The sequence below is a fragment of the Nuphar pumila genome, chromosome 2, assembly GCF_984573655.1.
Source record: "Nuphar pumila chromosome 2, dmNupPumi1.hap1.1, whole genome shotgun sequence".
NCBI classification, from domain to species: domain Eukaryota; kingdom Viridiplantae; phylum Streptophyta; class Magnoliopsida; order Nymphaeales; family Nymphaeaceae; genus Nuphar; species Nuphar pumila.
Genome location: NC_143250.1, coordinates 133,548,693 through 133,561,233, shown reverse-complemented (window position 1 = coordinate 133,561,233; position 12,541 = coordinate 133,548,693). Strand labels below are relative to the sequence as shown.

General features: G+C 36.7%; 1 protein-coding gene across 2 annotated transcripts in view; it reads right to left on the bottom strand.

Annotated features, from left to right (window-relative positions):
- LOC149847161 (serine/threonine-protein kinase STY46-like) overlaps window positions 1–12,541 on the bottom strand; it is an 81,900-nt gene that overhangs the window by 30,920 nt on the left and 38,439 nt on the right. For both annotated transcript variants that reach the window (XM_089996852.1, XM_089996853.1), the window contains exon 7: window positions 7,629–7,679. In XM_089996852.1, the coding sequence (XP_089852978.1) occupies window positions 7,629–7,679 (51 nt within the window). The remainder of the gene's footprint in view (window positions 1–7,628; window positions 7,680–12,541) is intronic.

The following is a 12,541-nucleotide window of genomic DNA, read 5'->3' as shown; positions in this document are numbered from 1 at the left end:
TCAGCTCAATAGTTTTGTGCCTTCAATAGCACCTAAATTATGCTTACTGGAAATATGTTTATCAGAGTGTGAACTAGGTATTTCTGACACTTTTTCGTGAATCCGACCTTGCAGACTCATTCGGCACAGTTCGTTTGCTAGGAATCGACTATCGGATCGTGTATTTTTTATGAAAAAATAGAATTTTTGGATGCTTGAATATTTACAAGAATTCTGAGCCATTGATTTTCAAGCCTTAAAAGATCTTGCATATGAGCCAGTCCCCATAAAATTGAGTATGTAGATTGCATCCGTACGGTGAGATTTAAGAAAAAAAAACACAAAAATCTCAGTTCATACTCTCATAAACATATTTCCATGAAACATATTCTGGTGACTATATATATATATATATATATATATATATATATATATATATATATATATATATATATATCATAGTCACAAATATCGGTATCGGCTATTTCTTGTGATATTATGGTTTGGTGATAAATCTCAGGAAAATCTCGAGGCTTAAAAAATATAAAAAATAACAAAAAATAGTAAGAAAATATCATGTTTAGACAAAAACTACATAAATAATAGAAGACATAAGAAAAATGTAAAATAAAGAAGAAAAACATTTTTAAAATGTAAAAAATAAATAAAAACAGTAAAACTAATTGATAATATCATGATAATATCGTGTCATGATAATATCACAATATTATCAAATTGGAGATATTTACATATATTATCAATAGTTGAATTTACAATGACAATATCACGATATTTTGAAAATATCGTTCATATCTCTGACTATATATATATATATATATATATATATATATATATATATATATATAGAGAGAGAGAGAGAGCAATGTTATTAAAAACGTGCCTCAAGGCGCAAAAAGCGTGTCTCGCCTTAAGGCGAGGGGTGTCATGCCTTGAGGCGCATGTGTAAAGCGTAAAACCCTCGAGGCGTGAGCCTCATAGGCCTTGAGGTGCACGCCTCGAGGCGAGGCATGCCTCAGCATGAGGCGTACACACCTCAATTAATTTGGTCAAATGAGGGTCAAAACCATCATTCGACCAAATTTTAGAGCTTAAATGAAGCGCCCCCAACCCTAGGGATGGCAGTGGGGCGGGGCGGGGGACAAGGTCTCCACCCCCGCCCCGCCTCCCTGACGGGGATGGATTTTATCCTCCACCCCCGCCTTCATCCCCGTTTCATGTCCTCCATCCCCGGTTCAAACGGGGATGAGGCGGGGCGGGGATATTGCGGGGAAAAGTGGTCGGGGCGGGGAAAAGTGCACGTCCATCCCCGCCTCCACCCCTGGACGGAGATGGATTTTAACCTTCGTCCCCGCCTCCATCCCCGTTTCATACCCTTCATCCCCAGTCCAAACGGGGCGAGGCGGGGCGGGGCCCCGCTTTCCCCCGTTCCACTGCCATCCCTACCCAACTCTAATTAGGATCAGGGGGGCCTTTATTTTTTATGCTCGTTTTTTCTCTCTGGTTTTTTTGCTCACAGCCGTCTCTCTCTCAACTCTCTCAGCTCTCACAGCAATCTCTCTCGTGGTGGAGCCCCGAAATAGGTATGCTCTCTTTCGTCTCTGTTTTTTTTTTCCACTTAGTCTCTTTCTCCCTCATTTTTTCTCACGCAGCCTCTCTCGTTTTTTTCTCACGCAGCCGCTCTCTCTGTTTTTTTTTCTCACAGTCTCTCTCTCTCTCTCGTGGTGGAGCCGAAAAACAGGTACTCTCTCATTTCAACAAAATGTTGTTTGGGTTTATAAGTTTGCAGAGGTGCTAAGCATAGTTTATTCTTTCCTCTTTCATTTTGGTTTCCACTTTATACCTTCAAGTCACTGGGATTGTGTAAACCACGACTGGATCAGAACCATGTGTTTTCAGTTTCTGCGTGGAATTTTTTAAACATGACACGGTATCATTGACACCTCAATCTTTGGATCCCTGCAACCAGCTAACTGTTCTACTCCTGAAAAGTCGGCTTTCACCCTCTTAGTACTTTGAGATCCACCCTGTGAGTCACTGAACCCTTGGTTTCTAGTGCCTGGATGAGCAAGGAGAGTATGAAACACACTCACAAACAAAAAAGAGAAAAGAAAAGAAAAAAAAAGAGGAGAAACAATCATGTAACTGTTATTAGCTAAAGAGCATCAAAAGAACTGTTCCTTTGACTTCATATAGTTTCAATTTTTGACTATCTAAAATTTCTATTTTTTAACTCCAAGGATAGTACGTTAATGCAAGATACCGTGATAAAGATAAAGTGGTTCAATAACTTAATACGTCATGCCACCAGGTTCTTCTTTTCATGAATCTACCAAATGTAGAATGCTCTCCCCTTGTTAATACAGTCAGTTTTAAATGTCATCTTGCCTTCATCAACGAGGCAAGGCCAACAACCCTAAACCTAAACAAGTTGGGTCTGATCCATAAGAAATCGGGTCTCAAACATAAGCCCAAGAAAAAATTTCTTCTAGGGCCCCCCTTCTGTAAGGGAAAAAACTATGAATCAGGCTCCACAACTCATCATAAATACCACCATGTATATCCACAACTTGGTTAATGAAAAATAAAAGAATATAAAAGAAAATATTACCTCAGATCTCCATGTGTAAGTGTTTGTTTTATTTTAGATTTTGTTTATTTATTAACTCTCGATTGATCCATTTTTGTTTGAATATGAATCCAAACTTTTGTGTTAATATATGTTTTCTTATATGCATTTTTGCAGTTGAATAATGAGAAACGATGTAGGATGGGATCATGGAATTAAAATTTCAAATCCCACTAAAGATCCCAAACTCGCAGGACATGTAATTTGCAATTACTGTAATAAAGAAACTACAGGAGACATCTATAGGTTAAAGCATCACTTAGCTGGCACAAACCACGGTGTTAGCACGTGTGAAGCGGTTCCACCTGATGTAAAAAGATTTTTTCAAAATATTCTAAGGGATCAGAAGCAAAAGAAACAAGAGCAAGAACAAAACAAGTTGAAAATCGGAAGGAGTGTTTATTTTGGATCATCAACAAGCGATAATGTGAATAAAGAAACCAACAGATCATATAGTGATGCAAACAAAATCACAGGTGGTCCCATGAACTTTTTTGTAAACAAAGAAGCACGACAAACCACAATAAACATTGTTTTTAAAAGGGATGAAAGAAAAAATGTATTTCGTGTCATTGGTAGATTTTTTTTATTCAAATGCCCTATCATTTAATCTTTGTAACAACCCATATTTCGGTGCAATGGTAGAAGTTATTGCAAATTATGGGCGAGGGTTCAAACCGCCTTCTTATCATGAAATCAGAACGTGGATTTTGAAGGATGAGGTAGATTGTACTCATGAAATTTTAAAAGAATTAAAAAAAGAATGGCCAAAGGTTGGTTGCAGTATTATGGCAGATGGTTGGACAGATGAAAAAGGAATAAATTTAATTAATTTTCTTGTAAACAGCTCATCTGAGACAATATTTTTTAAGTTCGTTGACATCAGTGACATGGAAAAAACTAGTGCAAATTTGTGTAAGTTGTTTAAAGAAGTTAAAGAAGTTTGTGAAAGTAATGTGGTGCAATTCATTACAGATAATGCACCAAATTATGTGGTAAGTGAGAATATGTTAACAACAAGAAAAATATATTTTTGGACACTATATGTTGCGCATTGCTTGGATCTTATGTTAGAAGATATTGGAAAGATATCAATTTTTAAAGATTCAATGGAAAAGGCAAAAAAAATTACAAGATATATTTATAGTCATGCATGAGTATTAAATTTGATGAGAAAGTTCACAAAGAAGAAAGAACTTCTACGTCTAGCCGTCACTCGTTTTGCTACAACATATCTCACACTTTATAGTATTGGATGTTATAAGAAAGAATTGAAGTCAATGTTCTTGTCTTCAAATTTTAGATCATCTAATTACTATAAGAAATCTGATGCTAAAAACATTTCTTATATTGTTCTTAATGATCATAAGTTTGGGGCTGCCATATCATATACAATTAAAGTTACACTGCCGCTCGTGAAAGTATTGCGATTAGTGGATGCAGATGAGCCTGCTATGGGATTTTTGTATGAGGCAATAGATAGAGCAAAGGAGGAAATTGCTTCAAACCTTGACAAGGTTGAAAAAAAATATAAACCTATTTGGGATATCATTGATAGACGATAGGACTTGCAACTTCATAAGCCTTTGCATGCAGCTGCCTATTATTTAAATCATCATTTTCATTATGCTCACAACTTCAACCCGGATGAAGAAGTTATGAGTGGCTTTTATGATTGTGTTGAAAAATTAGTTTCTGATGCAAATGTTCAGTTGAAAATTACAACACAAATCGATGCATTTAAAAAGGCAAAGGGGTTGTTTGGTAGAGAGGCAGTTATTACAACAAGAAAATTAAAAAGTCCTGGTAAGTTTGCAATTATATTGTTATTTGTTAATTATGTTTTTATGTTTTTGTTAATTATGACATTCTTAATATTTTTATCAAATTTTTATTGTTTTATTTGAATGCAGCTGACTGGTGAAGTTCATTTGGGCACAAAAATCCTGAGTTGATGAATTTTGCAATTCGAATTCTAAGTTTGACGTGTAGTGCATCGGGCTGTGAGAGGAATTGGAGTACTTTCTCATTGGTTTGTGACTTTATATTTTATTTTTGAAAAACATTTTTATAAGTGTAATTATCTTATAATTGATTATCAATGATTTGAAATTATAGGTGTATACAAAACAGAGGAATAGACTTGAACAAGAGAAGATAAATGCATTGGTTTTTGTAATGTACAATATGAAATTAAGAGAGAGAAATATGAGGAGGGCTACCAAAGACCCTATACGCCTAGATCATATAGACTCAGGCGATGAGTGGATTGTGGAGAAGAAAGATTCAGTGTTGCCTAGTGATCCCAATTGGTTGGAGGATTCATGGTTGGATCCGAACTTCGACATAAATGTCATTGAGCATGTGCCTATTGAAAAAGTCACTTCACCTCATGATTCACAAAGTGGTTCTAGGCAAGTCAGGTCTTCAAGAGATCGAGGTAAAGCTATATTCTTTTTTTACCTAGCTATGAATATAAATGTATTTTTTTAATTACATAACATAAGTATTTAAAACATGATTTCTTATTGAAGGAAAAAGAAAAGCAAAAGAAGTAACTGAGAACGTGGATGAAGAAAGTGCAGATGATGAAGAGTCATAGAATGAAGATGAAAGATAACATATTTATATGGACTCCTCAGATAATGACATTAAAGACTTAAATATTGATGATGACGAGACAAAAGAAGAGCCTAGGCCCTAATTCATATCATATAGCTATGGCCATTTATATGTTTTGTGGGTCTTTCAGTTGTAATTATGAATGTTAACACTCTCATTTGGAAGAGTTTTGGACAAATATATTGACATTTGGTTGTTAATGTTAACATGCATTTTCTAATTATGACATGATGTTGTTAGTACTAATATGCATTTTGTTGTTAATGCTAATTTTTTATCAAATGAATGCTCATATTTTATTTCTTAGATACTTACATAGATCAAGTTGTTGCATTAATGTTACTTTTACATGTTAATCTCATATTTTTCTGTTTTTATTTGAGATTTTTATTTCTTGTTGGTTGTTGCTTCATCAATAAAGCATTTCTTATTTATTTATAATTTTAAATATTTTTTATAGTTTTTTTAAGTTAAAAAAAAATTGAGGCTTACGCCTCGCCTCAGAATTTGGTGGAGCGCCTCGCTACGCCTCAACGCTTTTCACAACACTGATATATATATATATATATATATAGAGAGAGAGAGAGAGAAATGTGAAGCTTCTAGACCTATGTCACAGGGATTCGGCCAGACAGGTGCCACACCCGCGTCGATGCGATGCGGGTGCGGCACCCGATGCGATCAACCCGACCCTGGGTGCGGTCAATGCACCTAGGGTCATTTTGGATTTTTTTTTTAAAATTGCCCTATGAAATGGACTGCGGAATTTAAAAAAAAAAATCTTGGGGGGGGGGGGGGGCTGCCAGGGGCGCCCCCCCCCCCTGGACCGCCGGGGGGAACCCCAGGACCCCCCTTATATATATATATATATATATATATATATATATATATATATATATATATATATATATATATATATATATATATATATATATATATATATATATTGCCGCACCCCCGCACCCGCACCCATGTGACATAGTTCTAAACCATTTACATATTAGACGGTCCCAAACCCCTTTAAAAAATGCAGTTGCATGTGTTTTTTGTTTAATCCAAACCTGTAGATGTGTTTCTCATTACTTATTCACTAAAAACCATGCTTTGGATCGAATCAATTTAACAAGAATTCTTCATTTTTAGTTAATCAAGATTTTGGTGTAATATGAACTATTGATTTTTTTATTGAGCTAAAACCACACTTAGACATGAAAAATGTTTAAATTAATACATGTGTTCTACTAAATAAATCATAGGGATTATACCTATGGGTTTAAATTAAACAAAAAACACATGCAAGTATGTGTTTTAAAGGAGTCAAGGACAGTCTGGGAGAAAAATGGTCTGGAAGCTCTCTCTCTCTCTCTCTCTCTCTCTCTCTCTCTCTCTCTATATATATATATATATATATATATATATATAATGAGAGAGTATATACACACACACACACAGCCGCTGGAATACGTATCTAAAATTATGTGAAGTGGAGTATGAACTAAGATTTTCATGAGTTTTTGTTTTTTTCTGTTTTCTTGAATTTCACTCTACGGATGTGATCTACATGCTTGGTTTTATAGGGATCGGCTCTTGGATCATCCGATTACGATGCATAAGCAGGATCTTTTAAAGCTTGAAAATCATCAGCTTAGAATTTTAGTAAATATTCAAGCATCCAAAGATCATATTTTTCATAGAAAGTACACAATCCATTAGTCAATTCCTAGCAAGTGGACAGGGATGAACACATTTGCAGGGTCGTATTGGCAAAAAAAAAAAAACGTAAAAAATGCCAAATTCACACTGGTTCACACATTTCCAATTAACACATTTTAGTGTGAATATATCTATCTATCTGTGTGTGATTGCTGAATATATATGCTCCTTTTAGGGGTATGGCACCTAAGCAGCACCTAGCACGTTGGCTTACATAGGCAAAAACCAAAGCATCTGAAAAAAAAAGCCTATACTCCAGGTTTCTAGCCAAACTCTACTGGCTGGCAGTGTCTTTAGTAATGCACTAAGACTAAGAGCATATATTGATAGATTTTGCACAGGAAAAATAGGTGGAAACGAAAAGCATTATTTCTGTGAAGAGAAGGATATATACTTGTAAGACCCACAGTGTCCAAACTCAAGCAAGGAAGTTATTTATATTTCCATGATAAACAGTAGCCTTACAGGCAAAGGATACAGGAGGAACTTGTGCCATTTGTCAACCATAGAATAGCAATATTTCAACTCCATATAACAAATCAAACACAAAGACAACAAACACAACCAACAAAGTAAAAATATGCAAGAAATATCATACATAAATTGAACATATAGAGTAATCCCATATAGGAAAGTGGAAATCACTTGTTTGCTAGAATATGCTCACCTCACTCCCAGCTACAGCTTTCTCCAGTGCTTTGTGCAGGCCATCTGTGTCCTGGCCACATCATTGCATTAGTCAGGAACGTATCAGCTCTGCACATATCCTGTCATAAAATGAAGCTACCATCACAAAATACAAAAGATTTTCTGCTTAATCGTCTGAACCCCGTTAAACGAGATCTCCAGCTGCATTGATACTAACAAGCGACAAACAACCTGGTACCAAGCTGACAGCATTCAGGTTTTCAATAAATTTGTTATAAATTTATTATTTCTGTGCTAATCAACCAAATTATACTGTGATTTAGTTTTTGCCTATGCCCTCAAGTAAGCTCCTAATAGAAACAAATAGACTGAATTTGTTTTGACATAACATGCTCCCACAAGTCACCTAAGTAAATGAGAGACTGGCCAATCCTGTAATGCCCGCAAATTTTCCAGGATTATAAATAAACTATGTTAGCATAATAAATTATATTAATTATGATTAACTATTATTATCAAATTATTTATCAATAATATTCTGGTATTTATTAGATCATTTTATCTCCATATAGTTAATAATATATATCTCAGAAATTTAAGGGAAATTAGATTATCGAAGGAACCACTAATTAACTAAGGATCTAAATATCGTATTTGTGATCGGATCCATTGAGTGAACCCAATCTAAATTAAAAGGTTAAATTTAGTTTGGATCGAACCCAATTTGAGATATGGCAAAACCATAATTTATATTCTTAAAGATCTAATTTATGTTATTCGAGAATACAGTAGTGTTCACATCGACAATTCAAAAGAGAACAGAAGTGATTTCGTCAAAATCGTAATTCGTAAGAGCTCAAAGCATGCCCGACAACACCACGCGCAAAATCATAATTTTGAAGGTCTATTTTATGAGTTTTGAACACATGGTTTCATTCGTATCGAAAATCCAAGAGCGGTTTTTATTTCATCAAAATCATAGTTGAATTGCACCCAGCAAGTCTTGAGGGCACTTTAGTAATTTTAGAAAATTTTAGGAACCGTATGATCTGACGGTCATAATCGTCCGAACCCCTGTTGACCAATAGTCAACCCCTTATGAACATAGACATCAATTCTATTTTTTTAATTAACCCCTTTTTGTAAAATTTTTGTGGTTTTTCTTTTTAAGAAATTAAATATAAATATATATATAGACCTAAGTTCCCCTAACTAGACTGAGATCTAGTTAGAGGAACTACATCCCAGCCAATTAGATCTGGATTGGATCTAGTTAAGATCCTACTCAGATCCATAAGCCCATCCCAAAAGCCAAACACGGTTTTTCCCATTGTTTTGAAAAAAATAAAACGCGTACTTACATTTTCTCCACTTGTTTCAAAGTTTTAAACATTTGTTAACAATATTTTTTTTTACAAATGTCATAATTTTTATCCCCATTTTAACCCTCACTCTCCCTATTTAAAGGGGCCTCCCCTTTTTTTGAAAACCCAAAACCGAGTTCCCTTTTAAGAGTTTTGTGTGTTTTTCTTTTCTTCTCACCTTCTGCTCTCACTTCACCTCTTTTCTTTACCCCCTCTTATTCTCTTTCTTTCTTTCCAACTCTTTTACAGCCTCTGAAACTCTTTTATAGCCTTTGAATGCACCAGCTTCACATCAGCTGACTCTCTTGCCAGCTTACAGTTAGGATCTAAATGTGGTGGTGGTGGTGGTGGTGGGAGTATCTAAGAACTGCTTTTCGAATCCGACCCCAACAACACCTTCCCCAAGCTTGATGCCAGAGTCACCAAGTCCTGTTCCTTCTGTTACTCAACCTTCACCTTCAATGGTAAACATTATGCCCATAGCACCAGTCCAACGTCCAACAGAAGCATAAACATTTTCTTCACTGTCTTCTGTAGGAAAGCTTGTCGTTCAATCATATGCGCAAATGTTGGTGCCACAAACCATATCACAGTTCCCTCCTGGTTCTGCAATAGCGCAACCTTCCGCTTTGTTGGGGTTAAGGCCAACACAGTTACCTTTGCCTGGACCTGCATCAGCACCAGCATTGTTTCTCACACCATCAACTGCATCTCAGATTCTGTCACAAATGTCACGATCTCCAGCACCACCCGACTGCACTACCACCATCCATGCATCTTCCCACCTCCCTCTTCTATCCTTATGGCAGACTCACCTGATTTGAAGCCTAAAGACTCTCCCTACTGATCACGTTTCCACTGAGGCACGTTAACCGTCATTTTCAGAGCTTAGCCTGGTTGCTAAACCAGGCTTTTCTCAATAGGTAATATCACATCTTTATGAAGTTGCTCAGCATGATCTTCAATGCCTTTTGGGTTTTCATAAAGCCTTCAGTTATTTTAATCCGTGACGCTATGCTTTCTAATACCAAGTGCCAAGCCTTTAGACGGAGGTTAAGTCAATACAATTTTTCCTCCACTACAATATGGTTTTTAGCTAGGTTCTTTGTTTGTGGGACCCACATTTTTGTTTCAATCTCAATTCGGTCGTCACTCCTTTTTGGTTGCAGATGGATTTCTCGGAGCCTTCTTGACAAACCGCATTCTCCACTTTCGGTGTTTATCTTCCCTATCACATAAGTACTCGTCGGGTTCTCCTTGTGCTTCTTGCCCATCAAACTAGCACTTCTCCGTTTCCTTGTGCTCTTCTTGGTGACTTTAATGCAATGCGCTGACCATTTATCAGCTGCTTCAGAGCACCCACTCGGTTCTGACCACCCTCAGTCCAAGCCCACTGTTTTTCAGCTACACTCCACCTTGCTGCCACCTGATCCCAGTCGAGCTCCCTCTGTGCAGGGATTCCTCTTAGCTCAATCAAGCCTTCCTTGAGAGCAAGCGCGTCCCGCTCCGCGGCTGAAACAAAACATGGTGCGAAACCCATGCACACATAACCAATTTTCGTTACGGGCATAGTTTACGAGGCACGAACTGACCCTCGCATTTGCTGAGTTGCGCACACTTGAGGATCGCCGGAGATTCGTGTTTTGTTTGGAGGAAAATTCTCCCAGGTTATTTTTGGGAATTTTTCGTCTCTTTTCGATACGCTCTACGAGGTATTTATGTAATGAGATATTGCGGAAATATAAAAAGTGCATACAAGCACTTACAACAATGAATAAAAGAGACAATATCACAAGTTCACAAAGGGACAATACAAGCACAAGCCTTAAAGAAGGCAACAATATAAAAACCTCTTATTGAGAAGAGAGAGAGCTCTCAAGAATGAAAATACACAAGGGGTTCACCCCTATTTATACAAGAGAGAGAGAGGGAAAAATGAGGGCCAAAAGACCTCAAAAAAAGAGCCAAAAGGGGGCTCCCATGGAGTCGTTGGGAGCCCCCGACGGTCACATTTGTGACCGTTGGGGGCTCCAACGACTCTATGGTTGGAGCCCCTCTTTGGTTCTAAAAAATACAAAAATAAAAGGTAAAAAATAAATAAATAAAATTACATTTAAACAAAATAGTTGTTTTCTAAAACAACTATGTAAAATTACAAAAATACCCCTATCGGGTATTGATGTAATATATATATATATGAGGTACATTTTAACACCCCCCCTCAAACTTTACGGGGAAAAAACGGAAAGTTTGCCAAGAAGAAACATGAAGCGGGGAGCTGGAAGAGCTTTAGTGAAGAAGTCCACCAACTGATATTCTGAAGTGACATATGGTAGAGCAATAGTTCCTCGTAAGAATTCGTCACAAACATAGTGACAATCCATTTCGATATGCTTTGTACACTGATTGAAGGTATGATTGCTCGCAATGTAGATGGCACTCTTGTCGCAACATAATTTTGAGGCTTCAGTCATATCAACCCCCATGTCTTTAAGCAGACTGCGAAGCCATACAAGTTCCATTGTCGTGGTTGTCATAGCCCGATACTCAACTTCAGTGGATGATAGTGAAACTTTCTGTTGCTTCTTGCATCGCCAGGCAATCAAAGAGTCCCCTAAAAAGACATAAAAACCAGTAGTTGAGACTCGATCATTGGAATTACCTCCCCAATCGGCATTAGTATAAGCAAGAAGATTCAAGGAAGAAGAGGAGGATAGAAAAAGCCCTTTATTGATGGTATTCTGAATGTAGCGGATGATTCGGAGAACAACACTCATATGCACAGTTGTAGGAGCATGCTGAAATTGGCTAACAGAGTGAACCGCATGGGTGATATCTGGTCTGGTGATGGTTAAATAGGTAAGAGACCCAATGAGTTGTCTGTAAGGCGTGGGGTCTTCCAGAAGAACCCCATCCTCCAACCGTAATTTGGCATTAATAACCTCAGGAGTCTCTACTTTCTTGTCATCAGAAATCCCAGACTTAGAACATATGTCTGCAGCAAGCTTCATCTGTGACAAAATATATCCTCTAGGAAAATATGCAACTTCAATTCCAAGAAAATATCTGAGAAAACCTAAATCAGACATATCAAAATTATTTTTTAACATATTTTTAACATCAATAATATTATTTTGATCATTCCCAGTGATAATCATATCATCAACATAAAGCAACAAAATTACGATACTAGAACCTGCATGTTTAACAAAAAGAGCAGTGTCAGTATAACAAGAATGAAATCCTAACTTTACCATGATATCACTGAAATGATCATACCAAGCCTTAGGAGCTTGTTTAAGACCATACAAAGCCTTTAAAAGCCGAAGTGTTTGACCTTGCTTAATATTAATTCCGGGTGGCGGATCCATGTAAACTTCTTCACTTAAACTTTCATTTAAAAAGGCATTTTTTACGTCAAGTTGTTAAATATGCCATTTTTTGGTTGATGCGACAGCTATTAAAGTCCTGACACTGGTCATTCTAGCTACAGGAGCGAATGTTTCTTCATAATCAATGTCATATTCTTGGGAGTATCCCTTAGCAACAAATCTAGCTTTATATCGTT